This window comes from Suricata suricatta, chromosome 8, assembly GCF_006229205.1.
Source record: "Suricata suricatta isolate VVHF042 chromosome 8, meerkat_22Aug2017_6uvM2_HiC, whole genome shotgun sequence".
In the NCBI taxonomy this organism is placed as follows: Eukaryota; Metazoa; Chordata; class Mammalia; order Carnivora; family Herpestidae; genus Suricata; species Suricata suricatta.
This window is the reverse complement of record NC_043707.1, coordinates 2,407,346-2,423,054: the sequence shown is the minus strand read 5'-3', so window position 1 is coordinate 2,423,054 and position 15,709 is coordinate 2,407,346. Positions and strand designations below refer to the sequence as shown.

At 43.1% G+C, this 15,709-nt stretch overlaps 1 protein-coding gene across 2 annotated transcripts; it reads left to right on the top strand.

Annotated features, from left to right (window-relative positions):
- On the top strand, positions 1-15,433 carry ZNF200 (zinc finger protein 200). Of its 2 annotated transcripts, none has more exons than XM_029947492.1 (5): positions 1-468; positions 1,168-1,498; positions 2,090-2,181; positions 2,498-2,618; positions 3,811-3,972. In XM_029947492.1, exons 2-5 carry the CDS (start codon positions 1,252-1,254, stop codon positions 3,867-3,869), a joined length of 519 nt encoding a protein of 172 aa, XP_029803352.1. In that variant the 5' UTR covers positions 1-468; positions 1,168-1,251; the 3' UTR covers positions 3,870-3,972. The 2 variants fall into 2 exon arrangements, with proteins under 2 accessions (XP_029803352.1, XP_029803351.1); XM_029947491.1 differs by lacking the exon at positions 3,811-3,972 and adding an exon at positions 13,199-15,433 and having other exon boundaries at positions 10-468.
- The last annotated feature ends 276 nt before the right edge of the window (positions 15,434-15,709 follow it).

The window sequence follows — 15,709 nt, the reverse complement described above, 5'->3', positions numbered from 1 at the left end:
TCCCAGCAGGCCGTGGAGCTACCCCGCCAGTACTTGGAGAGGCGCCAGTTTGTCATGGAGGACTGGAGCCAGCTTTCTGGCTTTCATCTCCCATATAGAGCCCCAGAGACAGCATCTGCCGCCAGCCTAGCCTCCCTCTGTCGCCGAGAGCTCTGTCGACCGGCCTCGAGCCTCGCCTTGACAAGCGCAGACTGCCCGCTCCGAGCGGGGAGACCAGGCTTCCGCACCGGAAGGAAGTACCGGTAGTGACGTCGCGGCTGCCGAGGCGCTCGGCTTCCCAGAAGGCACCGCGTCCGACCTTCCTCCTCAACTGACGGCGGCGTTTACCAATCGTCGCCCTCGGCCTGTGAGGGCACACCGAAGGGCGAGGGGCGGGCTTGGCCTCTCGCGCCTGGTTTCCGTGTCTCTGCGTCTGGGTCTCCGGACCGTCCCCTGCGAGCTCCCAGGGGCGGAACAGCCCCCCGAGAGGTGAGGGGCTCTGCGAGGGCGGGAACCAGGCTGACGGGCCCTCTGGGGAGCAGAGCTTGGTCACTTGCTGGGGCTGCCTGGCCGGCTGGGGAGCCGGGAACACACCCCGGGCAATGCCGCCGCAGGCTGGTCGTTGTGGTAAAGGTGCCCCTTGGCCGGTAGGCGAGGCTCCAGAGTGGGCCTGGCCTGCGGCTCCCTACTGGGAGGTCCTCTGCCGCTCTCAGCCAGGGCTTTCACGGCGGAAAGGAGTCAGCAGGCCACGTATGGACAGATAGCTCTTGGAGCCTTGCGTTTGCTCCTTGAGCCATCAACTGCCCCCTGAACGGCATCTGAGGCACCTGCGGTCCTAGGTGCGCAGTAGGGCTTGATTGAATGGCCAGGCCACCTTCTAAGCAGATGCCCTCGGGACCCCAGGGGTCCTGTCTTCCAGCCCATTGCTCTTCCTACCTGCTTGAGTTTGCATCTCCTATTTCTCAGAATGACCCTTGAGGTTTGGACATCCTACAGCTTTCAGATCTTGCTTTCAGGCCTTGCTAGGAGTTTCTAGTTCAGGGACCTTCCGTTTCAGTTGGGTGTTCCCCACGCCAGCTTCTCTCTCCTGCTTTACATTGCGTGTGGCGTCACTATCCAAGCCATACACTGCAGTGCAGGCATGCCTACCTGGTTTTGTGGGTAACCCGTGGTTTCTCTCGTCTGCAGCTTGGCTATCTGACAGTCTTCCTTCAGTAAGAGGTGACTCCTGAAGCTCTGCAGAAGGAGTGTGGTGTGTGATTTCAAGGCGCGATGGCTGCAAAAGTCGTTCCAATGCCCCTAAAGCCAAAGCGGTCCTTTATACTGAGAGTTCCTCCGGAATCCAAGCTGGGCCAAGACCTACTTCGGGATGCTACTAGTGGGCCCAAGACCATCCACCAGCTAGTTCTGGAGCACTTCCTCACCTTCTTGCCCAAGCCAGGCGTGGGCCAGCCCGATCAGAAAGTCAAGGAGACTTTGGTTATTATGAAGGATGTGAGCTCAAACTTTCAGAACAGATGTAAGAAGCATATGCTGTTTCACCAGAAGAGAAGGGGATGGTACTACGTTCTGAAATAGGTTTTCATGTTAGTAATGAATTCAAGTTAGGATAGTGGGTATTGGGGGGGGGGGGTTGATTCCAGTAAGTCAGCATACTGCGGAGAGGGAGTATTTTTTTCTCAGGCTACAGTTGGAGTGGATTGCTGGATGTGTGTAAAGGTCACAGAATGAGCAACGTATATCTTTTTTCTTGGGGGGGTGTGTATATCTTTTTAGGATAAAGAAATGTGGGTGCGTTAATTGACTACAGTTAATGTGGAATTTTGGAAATTCTGTGCTTGTTATGGGTATCTCCAGACTTTACCCTCCCCTTTAGTAGTAATGGGAATTTAAAAAATCCTAAGGGAGTCATTCTTTTCATAATGAGGAGACCCTAGATAGAGGTTCAAGACCCTGTTATGGCTTGAACTCTTCCCTGGGCTCACAGAAGCTGAAAAAAATGTAAGTCGCCTTCTGAGGGAATGAGGACAGGGTGGCCTCAAGGTGTGATTAGGGTTTCCATATTAGAGTCCCTGACTTTTCCATTAACTGCAGCTTCCTCTTTCCCCAGTGCAACCTCGTCCCATGGTGAAGCTTCTACCCAGAGACGGAATCCAGCGGAAACAGGACGCATCGTCTCTGTATCGGAATACTGAGCCTGAGGTGGGTTCAGTTTTCCAGTTCTCTGTTTTCAGTACGTCACCTACTCTGCTCTTGGAGCCCTCGCTGCTCAGCTCACCCATATATAAGAACATACTCTTGTAAGGAGAGTGGCCTTGTTTTCACTGCCTCCTTGGATATTTCTCCTCTGCTTGTCCTTTGGCTCCTGAGCCCGGGTTTCTTGTCTGCTGCATCTTCGTATGATTTTTAGGTCCTTTTCACCTTCCCCTTCCTGCTCTCTGGGTCTCAGTCTATTTTACCAGCAGAGTTGTCGAAGAACCTCTGTTATTAAGAGGATTGGGGCCTACTGCTCTTTCAGGAACTGCTGGTCTTCGAGGATTTGAATGTATTTCACTCTCAAGAAGAATGTGTGAGCCTAGATGCTATTCAGCAGCCCACCTCAGAGAAGGACGACAGTGTTGGAGAGATGGTGTTACTGGGTAAGAAATCGTGTGTGCCCACATGGAATGCTATGGAAAAAGCATGTTCTTCTATTTCATCAGGCTTTATTTTTTTTAATGTGCATTTTATTTTTGAGAGAGAGAGACAGAGAGTGAACAGGGGAAGGGCAGAGAGAGAGTGAGAAAGAGAATCCCAAGCAGGCTCCACGCTCTCCCAACACAGAGCCTGATGTCGAGCTCAAACTCACGAACTGTGAACCATGACTTGAGCTGAAATCAAGACTTAGATGTTTGGAGCACCTCAGGGGCTAGTTGGCTAAGCATCTGACTTTGGCTCAGATTATGATCTCCCAGTTTGTGAGTTCAAACCCCACATCATGCTCTGTGCTGACGGCTTAGAGCCTGGCACTTGCTTTGGATTCTGTGTCTCCTTCTGTCTCTGCCCTTCCCTCATGCTTCCTCTCTCTCTCTCTCTCTCAAAAAAAAAAAAAAAATTGGATGCTTAACCAACTGGGCTACCCAGGCACCCCTCATCAGACTTTTTAAAGACCTGATTCACAGTAGCTAAGTACATGTTGATGCTCGTTTAATTTTTATTCCATGTGGCAGAGCCTACACCAGCTGTGGGTGGCCACTGTTTGTATATCTTTAGGGCAGCAAGGGGAGGAGGGGACTTCTTTTGGTAAACAAGACTTAGAGCTAGTGTACTGACATCAAATATTTAAATAGATAAAAATGCAGCCAGGTTGTTTCTGAACAATTCAGCCATTGTTTCTGAATCCATTTTCTGGATCTCATGCCAATCGCCCAACAGGTGTATTTTAAATTGGTGTTTTCATTGGGTGCATGACTAACTCCTTTAAGTCTTTTTTTTCCCCCTTGATGTCCCAATAGCTATGAACTCTACTAGGGTGAATGAAAATATATCACACTATTGATGAAAATCATATCTAGCACTTACTTAGCACTTGTGTATCATCATGTAGGCACTAGTCTCAGTGCTTTGCATGCATTTATTATCTTGTACATATCTCACAATAGACTGTAGGACATAGGAATTATTACTATTTTACAGAGGATGAAACTAAAGCAGAAAAATGTTAATTGTTAAAAGTCACACAGTAGTAGGTAGCAGAGCAGGGATCTGGACTCAGGGATTCTAACACCAGAGCCTGCAGCCTTAGCCCAGAATTGTACCGCCTTCTTGATGCATTTCTCATAATTTTTTCAGTGAATTTCGTGCATGGTTGGAGAATGGGTCCTTCTTCATTTCTGCTTATTTCCCAGTAATGGGTAACAAATAATCTTAAAGGAGAATACTACATATGAATTCATCTGGCAACAGTTTCTTTTTTTAATGTTTATTTATTGTTGAGAGAGAGAGAGAGTGCAAGCAGGGAAGGAACAGAGAGAGAGGGAGCCAGGGTCTGAAGCAGGCTCCAGGCTCTGAGCTGTCAGCACAGAGCCCAGAGCGGGGCTTGAACTCACGACCTGCGAGATCATGACCTGAGTCGAAGTCGGAGGCTTAACCGACGGAGCCACCCGGGCGCCCCATGGCAGCAGTTCTCTGGAAGCTGGTGAGAGATGATTCAGCCTTTCTCTACAAATACACTGCTCCCGTAGAGTCAGGGGCCCTCAAACATCGTTTTGCGGAGTGCCTAATACGTTTTACTTCACCTTCAGGGCTCTTTGCTTCTGAGGCTAAAATGGAACAGAAAGTGGGTTTTGTGAGTTGCCTGGGGTGACAAAAATCCATGACTCTTGAACTCTGGTTGCCTTACACTGTACGGTCAGGATAGTGACACTAAATTCTTTTTTTTAAGAGAGAGAGAAAGCTCATGAGTGGGGGGAGAAGGTCAGAGAGGGAGAGAGAATCTTAAGCAGTCTCCATACTCAGTGCAGAGCCCAATGTGGGGTTCAGTCCCACAACCCTGGGATCGTGACCTGAGCTGAGATCAAGAGTAGACACTTAACTAAGCCACCCAGATGCATATAGATATATAGGTATTTATGTACATTTTAAGTAAACTCTATGCCCAGAATGGGGCTTGAACTTATGACCCTGAGATCAAACATCGCATGCTCTATGGACTGAGACAGCCACATGCCCCTAGTGGTTTTTTTGTTTGCTTGTTTTGTTTAAATTCAAGTTAATTAACATATAGTGTAGTGTTGGTTTCAAAAGTACAATTTAGTTAGGTATCACTTACACATAGTACCAGTGTTCAACTCACCAAGTGTCCTCCTTAATGCCCATCACCCATTGACCCCACCCCACCCCCAGCCACCTCCCTTCCAGCAAACCTGTTTATTCTCTGTATTAAAGAGTCTCCTAGGGTTTGTCTCCCTCTTTGTTTTTATCTTATTTTTCCTTCCCTTCCCCTATATTCATGTTTTGTTTCTTAAATTCCACACGAGTGAAATCATGTTTCTTTCTCTGACTTATGTTATTTAGCCTAATACACTCTAGTTTGATCCATGTTGTTGCAAATGGCAAGATTTCATTCTTTTTGATCACTGAGTAATATTCCATTACATATATATTATAATATTCCTATATGTTATACCACATCTTCTCTATCCATTCATCAGTTGATGGACATTTGGGCTCCTTCCATAATTTGGCTATTATTGATAATGCTGGTATAAACATTGGGGTGCATGTGCCCCTACTAGTGCAATGCTGGATTGTAGGTAATTCCATTTTTAACTCTTTTAAGCTTACTTATTTATCTTGAGAGAGAAAGAGAGCAGGAACTCACGAGAGGGACAGAGAGAGAATCCAAAGCAGGCTTGTACTGTTAGTGCAGAGCCTGATGCAGGGCTTACACTCACAAACTGAGATCATGACCTGAGACGTAATCAAGAGTTAGATGCTTAACTGACCTCAGTCAGGCCACCCAGGCACCCCTATTTTTAACTTTCTGAGGAACCTCCATACTATTTTTCTAGAGTGGCTACACCAGTTTTCATTCTCACCAGCAGTTCACAAGGGTTCCTCTTTCTCCACATCCTCGCCAACATCTGTTGTTGTCTGAGTTGTTCATTTTAGCCACTCTGACAGGTGTGAGGTGGTATCTCATTGTGGTTTTGATTTGTATTTCCCTAATGATGAGTAGTTGAGTGATGTTGAGCATTTTAGCCATCTGTCTGCATGTCTTCTTTGGGGAAGTGTCTATTCATGTCCTTTGCCCATTTCTTCACTGGATTATTTGTTTTTTGAGTGTTGAGTTTGATAATTTCTTTACAGATTTTAGATACTAACCCTTTATCTGAGATGTCATTTGTAAATATCTTCTCCTCTTCTGTCAGTTGCTTTTTAGTTTTGTTGATTGTTTACTTCGCTGTGCAGAGCTTTTTATCTTGGTCCAATAAAGTTTATTTTTGCTTTTGTTTCCCTTGTCTCTGGACACCTGTCTAGTAAGTTGCTGCAGCCAAGGTCAAAGAGGTTGCTGCCTATTTCCTTCTCTGGGATGGTTTCTTGTCTTACATTTAGGTCTTCATCCATTTTGAATTTATTTTGCTCTTTGGTATAAGAAAGTGGTCCAGTTTTCCCACCAGTTGCTAAAGAGACTTTTTTTCACTTTGTCAAAGATTAGTGGCCATACATTTGTGGATATATTTCTGGATTCTCTATTCTGTTCCTTTGATCTCTGTGTCTGGTTTGTGCCAATACTGTACTGTCTTGATGATTATGGCTTTGTCATTCAGCTTGAAGACTGGAATTGTGATGCCTACAGCTTGGGTTTTCTTTTTTCAACATTACTTTGGCTATTCGGGGTCTTTTCTGGTTCCATACAAATTTAGGATGATTTGTTCTAGCTCTGTGAAGAATGCTGGTGTTTATTTGGTAGGGATTGCATTGAATGTGTAGATTGCTTTGGGTAGTATCAACATTTTAACAATATTTGTTCTTCCAATCCATGAGCATGGAGAGCTTTTCTGTTTCTTTTTGTCGTCTTCAATGTCTTTTATAAGCTTTCTATAGTTTTTAGCAGACAGATCTTTTACCTCTTTGGTTAGGTTTACTCCTGAGTATCTTAAGGTATTTGGTGCAATTGTAAATGGGATCGATTCCTTGATTTCTCTTTCTGATGCTTTATCATTGGTGTATAGAAATGCAACAGATTTCTGTATGTTGCTTTTATATCCGGCAACTTTGCTGAATTCATGTATCTGTTCTAGCAATATTTTTGGAGTCTTTTGGGTATCCACATAGATTATCCTGTTGTCTGCGAAAAATGAAAATTTGACTTCTTCCTTGCCGAAAGAGAAAAGCTATCAGTTTTTCCCCATTGAGGATGATATTAGCCTAATGTTTTCTTAGTAGGGGAAAGCATAAAGAGATCAGATTTATTACACTGAATTTTTTCTCAGTCTTGGATAAAACAAGCATTTATTTTAGGTGACTGGCTGGTGGGTAGGTTACCAATTCCAGGAACACTTTGGCCATTGACCTTCAGACCCTGAGACCCGTTTCTCACCCTTTCCATTTCCCTCCCTTACCCATACCCCAAAGCTGATGATTTAAACTTAGAATCATTAACCAACACTTAATAAATACTACGTGCTTCTTCCGTAGGTAGGGTTGGATTCTCCAGTTGATATCAGTGGCTTAAAATCATACATAGTGCTCCATTCTCGCCCTCTAAAACTTCCAGTTTCTTTTAAAATAAAAGTCATTCACCTAAAAAGATAAGCAGTGTGCAGGCGCCTTGAGTCTGTCAGTTAAGTGTCTGATTCTTGGTTTCAACTCAGGTCATGATCTATTTCGGGGGTTCACGCCCCATGTTGGGTTCTGCTCTGTCAGCACAGAGCCTGCTTGGGATTCTCTCTCTCCTTTTCTCTCTGCCCCTCCCCTGCCATGCCCCTCCCCTGCTCATGTGGTCTCTGTCTCTCAAAATGAGTAAATAAAGCTAAAAAAATTTTTTTTCTAGGGGCACCTGGGTGGTTCAGTTGGTTAAGCGTCTGACTTCAACTCAGGTCATGATCTCATGGTCCATGAGTTCAAGCCCTGCAGCAGGCTGTGTGCTGACAGCTCAGAGCATGGACTCTGCTTAGGATTCTATGTCTCCCTCTCTCTTTGCCCCTCCCCTGTTTGCACTTTGTGTCTATCTGTCTGTCTGTCTGTCTCTCTCCCCCCTCCCTCTTTCTCTGTCTCTCTCAAAAATAAACAAACATTATTTTCTCGGTGCCCCAAGTTTCACAGGAAATTCTTAAGAAGCTTTAAAAATTAGACAATTTAGGGGCACCTGGGTGGCTCAGTCGGTTACTCATCTGACTTCGGCTCAGGTCATGATCTTACAGTTCGTGGGTTCAAGCCCTGTGTCCAGCTCTGTGCTGACAGCTAGCTTAGAGCCTGGAGCCTGTTTCAGATTCTGTGTCTCCCTCTCTCTCTGACCCTCCCCTGCTCGTGCTCTCTCTGTCTCCCAAAAATAAATTTTAAAAAATAAAAAAAAATTTTTTAGACAATTTAAATGCTATGAAAATTTTCAGATTAAAAAAATTCCAATTTCTTTTTATGAAACTAATATGACAAAGATACCACAATCTATAAAAAGCTGTCCTGACCAAGGAAGATTTATTCCTAGAATGCAAAAGTGATTTAATAATAGAAAGTCTATTAATATCTATTTAATAATAAAGGACAGGAATCCTCTGATCAATTTCATAGTTACTGAAAAGATATTAGACAGAATACCAATGCCTTCTGCCTTCGTCACAAAACACTAAACAAAATAGTAAGTAATGGATACTTCCTTTCAGTCTGCACCTGTTTACAGGAAACACTGGAAGGCATTCCCACTAATGTCAGGACAACAACGAAGCCCACTATCACTGCTACTATTTAATATTGTGTATTAGGTATTGGCCAGAACAGTTGTAAATGAGAAAGAAATGAGATGTTTAGGATTTTAAGAATCTATTACCTCTGATGTAATTGTGTACCTGGAAAACCATAGGAAGTGTCTGAAAATTATAAATAGAGCATTCAGTAAGGCGATGGGATGAAAAATTATATGGAAATCATTAGCTTTCATAAATGCAGTTATTTAGAAGTTATATAGGAACAAACAAGATTAAACACCTAGAAATAAACTGAGGAAACATGCAGAAATTATGAGGAAAACTAGAAAATGTTTCCAGAAGACAAAGAAGGAGATCTGAATGAAAGGGAAGAAATACCATGTTGACGAGGAAGATTTAACATTAAAAGGTCATTTCTCCCCAGGCTAATTCATGAAGTGAATGTAATGCCATTTTTATTATTATTTTAATAATGCCAGTACCATTGCCCCCCTGTTCTACTCTCTAATTCAAATGGAAATAATAAATACAAGTGACCAGGAAAATTGAAAAGAAGAGCAGGGAAGCAGAAGGGGCTCATAAGAAGTGTTGTGACAACCCAGCAAAGTGAATCATACTTTGTACACCAAGAGAAAGACCAATAGATTCGCTTAGGAACACAAATGACCCATAAACACATGGAAAGATGTCCAGCCCTACTCATAATTAGAAATGCAGATTAAACCTCAACCAGATTACCATCTTTTTTCTATCAGATTTCTAGAAATCTGATAACAACACATTGGTGGTGTGTTGGGAAACCGGTATAATACTGGTGGACATGCAGAATGGTACACTCCCTATATATGACGATCTAATTACCAGTATTAAAGATGCATTCACCTCTGAAGACAATGTAAGTGTCTCTGGTTGAATATGATGTGTCCACATAGAATACCATGAATTTCTATGCCCGGGAATATAACGATCAAAATAAAGCAAATACCAGACACATACACAGTATACTACCTTTAGAAAAGGAGAAAGAAAAATATGTCACTTAGACAAACCATGGAAAAATAAAAAGAAACTAATGAGAATTGGCACACGTCGGGGGGTGAGTAGAATGGATGGGGGCAGGGACTGGAGGAAGGCTCCCTAGCGAATACCTTTTCACATTTAGATTTTTGTACCATATAAATATATTAGCTACTAAAGTTTTGATCATAAAAATTAGTACACTAAAGGAATGTAAGATATATTCATTGACACTCAGGAAAATCAGAAAAAATAGTATGAGTTTCAATGAATTATCTTCAAAATAGGTAGCCCTTTAATATAATATGACATTTATAGTCATTCATAAAAGACTGATGGTAATTATTTAAAAATGAAATGGGGCACATAGGTGGCTCAAAGTACTAAATAGGGAATGTATAGCAATACATTCTTAAATTAACAAAATGGGGGCCCCTGGGTGACTCAGTTCAGCCTAGGTCATGATCTCATGGTTCATGGGTTCAAGCCCCACATCTGGCTCCACACTGAGATAGTGCAGAGCCTGCCGGGGATTCTGTCTCTCCTTCCCTCTCTGCCCCTCATGCTTTTTTCTCTCTCTCAACATTAACTTTTTAAATTTTTTTTAATGTTTTATTTATTTTTGATACAGAGAGAGACAGAGCATGAGAGGGGGAGGGGCAGAGAGAGAAGGAGACACAGAACCAGAAGCAGGCTCCAGGCTCTGAGCTAGCTGTCAGCACAGAGCCTGACGCGGGGCGCGAACCCAAGAACGTGAGATCTGACCTGAGCCGAAGTCGGAGGCCTAACCGACTGAGCCACCCAGGCGCCCCTAACTTTTTAAAAACCTAACATCAGTGCCTGGGTGGCTCAGTCGGTTAAGCATCCAACTTCAACTCAGGTCATGACCTCACAGTTTGTAGGTTCAAGTCCCACGTCGGAGTCTGTGCCCACGGCTCAGAGCCTGGAGCCTGCTTCATATTGTTTCCTCCCCCCACTCATGCTCTGTCTCACTTTCTCAAAAACATTTAGAAAATTGTATTAACTATGGAGCGCCTGGGTGGCTTAGGGTCAGTTAGTTAAGCATCTGACTTCAGCTCAAGTCATGATCTCACAGTTTGTGGGTTCAAGCCCCATATCAGACTCTGTGCTGACAACTCAGAGCATGGAGCCTGCTTCCGGTTCTGTGTCTCCCTCTCTCTCTGCACCTCCCCCATTCATTCTCTGTTTCTATCTCAATAATAAGCATCAAAAAAATTTTTTAATTGTATTAAAAAATTAACACAAAATAATGGAAGCTGTCATTCTTATGTTTTATTTATTTTTGATACAGAGAGAGACGGAGCGTGAGAGGGGGAGGGGCAGAAAGAGAAGGAGACACAGAACCGGAAGCAGGCTCCAGGCTCTGAGCTGGCTGTCAGCACAGAGCCCGACGCGGGGCTCGAAATCACAAACGTGAGATCTGACCTGAGCCGAAGTCAGACACTTAACCAACTGAGCCACCCAGGCGCCCCCTAACGGATTCTTAAATATTGGAGAGACACGGATCTAAATGGGAAAACTGAAATCGTGTAAAGATATTAGTGCCTTCTAAATTTATACTGTAAATAACAGTCAAAAAATTTTAAAGGATATTAGACATGTTATAAACAATAACACACGATGTGATACTAAACTCAAAATATCTTGAGAACTAACTATAGGGACGCCTGGGTGGTTCAGTCCGTTACATGTCCAACTCTTGGTTTCAGCTCAGGTCATGATCTCACGGTTTGTGAGTTCAAGCCCCACATAGGGCTCCACACTGTCTGTGCTTGGGATTCTTTCTCTGTCCCTGTCTCTGTGCCCCTGCCCTGCTCGTACTCGCTCGCTCTTTCTCTCTCTCCCTCAGAATAAATAAACTTTTAAAAAAGAAAGCTAACTGTAAAAGTAAGTCATAAAGGAATGGCTCGAGAATAGAACATGTGTCAGGTTTTGAACTGACGCTTTTTTATGGCTTCAAGTTGGGGACTTGCAAGGGCTTCAGCCCGACATCCAGCAGTGACTGCCTGCACAGGGGTTAAGATTCGCAACATGTAAAATTTATGTAAATTTATGAGTCTCAGCCCAATAAATTAGTGGTTTGTAATAACAAAGTACAAAATAAAGCTGCAATGAGAAGCTATTTTATACCTATTAAATGCTGGCAAGATTAGGTAAAATTGGTACCCACGCCTTGATGCTTGTATTGAAACTGGCACAGTTACTTTTGAAGGAAGTGTGGCAGTCAGTGTCAAGGGCTGGTGATAAAAATTGCCATATGCTTCGAGTCAGCATTTTCAGTACCCAAGGGAGTAATGAAACAGAAAACCTCTGTCAGGGGAAAACTCCTCATCTAGCAAAGGTCTGTATCACAGATCTGTGGTCGGCCATATATCTAAGTAGCTGATTTAATCCTTTAATATTCATAAGTTGCCCAGAGTTTAGGGGTCCCTTGTCACTTTACCTTTTCACAGTGTACTTTTTTTTTTTACTTTGTTATTTAGTCTTTATATCTGTTATTTTACTCAGACTTCTTTTGGTGGTAATAAATACAGAAAAGTCTACAGATCAAAAGTGTATACCTCAGGGGCGCCTGGGTGGCTCAGTCGGTTGAGCGTCTGGCTTCGGCTCAGGTCATGATCTCACGGTTCATGGGTTCGAGCCCTTTGTTGGGCTCTGTGCTGACAGCTAGCTCAAAGCCTGGAGCCTGTCTTCGGATTCTGGTCTCCCTCTCTCTGACCCTCCCCTGCTCACGCTGTCTCTCTCTCAAAATTAAATAAAATACTTAAAAAAAAAAAGTGTATACCTCAGATTTTCACAAAATGTACACATTTGTCTAACCACCATTCAAATGGACTATTTCTGGCACCCCAGAAGTCCCTTTTGTGCCCACTGCCCAGTTACTACTCCCCTTTCTCCCCCAAAAAGACCACAATGAATTTCTACCATAGTTTAATTTTATCACTTGTAATAACCTTATTGCCCAAATAATAACTACTGAATATGATATGCCTTCATTGTTTTTGGTCATTTGAATTGCTCTGTTTTTTCACTATTATATAGGATTTTATAGTATTATCTAATTCTATAATATCGTAATATTTAATATATAGTGAAAACCTAGAAGTAACTCATCTTACCTTTCACTTACTAGCCTCCTAAAGAATAGGAGTGGTATACCCTTGAATATTTATGTCTTTCATCCCCTGGCCCTTAGCTCACTGCTCTACACAGAATATAAGATCAGTATGAACTTCTTGAGTAATTAGTGCCTATTCAGAAAGCAAACCTATAAAATCTTTCAGTGTAGTCCCCCTCATTTCATTAAAAAAAAAAAAAAGGGGTACCTGGGTGGCTCAGTCAGTTGAGCATCCAGCTCGTCCAACTGTTGATTTCTGCTCAAGTCATGATCCAAGGGTCATGGAATCAAGCCCTGCATCAAGCTCCGCAATGAGCCTACAGCCTGCTTGGGATTCTCTGTCTCCCCCTCTGTCTGCCTACCACTTGAGTGCGCTCGCGCTCGCTCGCTCTCTCTCTCTCTCTCTCTCTCTCTCTCTCTCTCTCTCTCGGACGATGGGGGAAAGGACCGTGTGCTTGCACTGCATTGGATAGGAAGACTTATCAGTAATATATTCCACCCACAGGAAGAGTGGAGAAGGAGTGTTGATAACAATTACCTGCTAGTCCTCAAATTTCTGACACTCAAGATTATTGTTTGATGAGAAATCTAACTTGTTTTTTCAAACTGCCTGGTATCATATCCCTCAAAAGTTATTAATTCTCTGTTTCCACAGCCCATGACATTAATCCTGAGACTGAAGGTCTTCAGAAGGAACCTGTAGAGAGTGAAGATCATAGAGAGAAGACTTCAGATTGTGATGAAGTAGATTGTTCTGTGGTCTCTGAGCAATCTCCATATTGCCATAAAGACAGACTAAATACATCTACTCCAAAACAAAGGAAAGTGAAAAATCTTCTAGTTACCATTGAAAATGATACTCCCCTAGAGGAACTCTCAAAGTATGTGGATATCAACGTGATTGCACTTACTCGAAATCGGAGAACGAGAAGATGGTACACTTGTCCACTGTGTGGGAAACAGTTTAATGAAAGTTCTTACCTTATTTCCCACCAGCGGACTCACACTGGTGAAAAACCCTATGACTGTAGTCATTGTGGGAAAAGCTTCAATCATAAAACAAACCTTAATAAACATGAACGCATCCATACAGGAGAGAAACCTTATTCATGTTCTCAGTGTGGGAAAAACTTTCGTCAAAACTCTCATCGGAGTCGCCATGAAGAAATCCATGTAAGGGAGAAGATATTTAAGTGTCCAGAATGTGGGAAAACCTTCCCAGAGAATGAAGACTTTTTGCTACACCTGCAGAGTCATGAGGCTGAGAGGCCATATAGTTGCAAAAAATGTGGGAGAAGATTTGGCCGGCTCTCCAACTGTACCCGGCATGAAAAAACCCATTTGCCATCTAAGACCCGAAAGCAGAAATGGGATCAGGAAAGATCCTGAATTCCCAGGCTTCTGAAAAGATACAGATATGTGATAACCTCAGTATAGTCAAAATTGGGTAAATACCCATCTTGGCTGAAACCTCAAATTTTTAGAAAATTTCACAGGGAAGAAAACACCCTCAAGGGCTATACCTCAGTCATCAGCATCCACACTTTCTGGACTAAGGAGCTTTCTTTTGTGAACTTCTCCAACAATGTACAGGCCACAGGTCCCTTTCCCAAAAAGGAGGCCACTTACCTGCAAGGTGAACAGAGTGACCTGTGTGTATGAAAGCGTATCCATTCTCCCCTCACACACAGGAGTTCGCACTTGTGGGGAAAAAATAATGCACAGTTCCTTATCTGGAACTGTGTTCGCCTGAGAGAACCAAACTACTGATTTGTTAAACCAACAGCTTCACTACCAATTCACATAACCTTCAAAGAACACCCTGTTAGAGCTTGAGTGTTGAAAGGGACTGTTTCCTTTGGAATATAGGAAGATACAGCAAGTGAATGTCAAAGACTTACTCTGTTATTTGTATGTGATCGAAACTAACCATCGATCTCATCAGCATGTGCATTTTGTAGTGAAAAGTGACTTTTACAGGAATACTTTTCACAAGATACTTTTAAAGTGTCTGTTGCTCTTACTGTATTTTTGGCCAGCTCTTCACTGCTCGGCTAGCGCTCATGGCCTTTGCATTGCCAAAAGAAGTTTGGGTCGCTCGGGCCCAGCCTCCCAGCCCTACTACTGGTAAAGCTCTTCAGAATCTTGTTCCTCTGCTGAACCAAGAAGGAAGCCTGCTAGGAAGGAAATCCAAGAGCCAGAAGAGGAAGAGGGAGACATTGGCTTGGACCCATGACTGGCCAATTACCCTACCATGTGGTCACTTCCTCTCCAAGCTCTCCTCAGACCCTTGCCAATGGGTGGTCACTACCTCACAAGCAAAGTGTTTTATTTTTAGCAGTTGTCTCCAGTGGCTAGTTCACATTGCCCCTCAAGAGACAGGATTCCAGTATCTTCATTGTCGTAGATACTTGTTCTTGTAGGGCTCCTGCTACCCACTTTCCTGACTTGTCTGCCCAGAGGCCAGGTCAGCGGTGCCTTCATGGGACAGGTCCTGTGGTGTGTTATTTTAAAGATTCTTGATGATCATGTTTTGCTTTATGTTAGCTTTCCTAAAAATCTACATTGGTATTTTGACTGAAATAGGTTAAGCCTATAAACTATTTGGGAAAACTTTGGTAGCTTTACAAATTTTCTTTCCCATGCCTTTATTAAAGTATTGTATTCCTGAGTAAAACTGTCTGATTTTCTAATGTAAGTTGTATATGATTTTATTATTGCAAATAGTTTTTTTTCATTGTATTTTTCTAGTTGGCTATTGCTCTTACATAGGAAAGTTATTTTTAAGTGTATATTTGTGAAACTAGCCACCTCACTGAATGTTGATTTTCAATAATTTCTCAGTTCTGTTACAATTTGTGGTGCAAAATTATACCATCTACAAATAATAGTTTTATTTTTTCCTTCTGTCCATTGCTTTTTAAAAATTTTTAGTTTTTGTTTTTAGCTTTAATGTTTATTTCTGAGAGAGAGCCCAAGCCAAGCAGGCGAGGGGCAGAGAGAGAGGGAGACACAGAATCCGAAGCAGGTTCCAGGCTCTGAGCTGAGACACAGAGCCCGACGCAGGGCTGGAACCCACAAAGATCATGACCTGATCCGAAGTTGGACACTTAACTGGCAGAGCCACCCAGGCGCCCCTTTTCTGGTTATTTTTTAAACCTGTAGT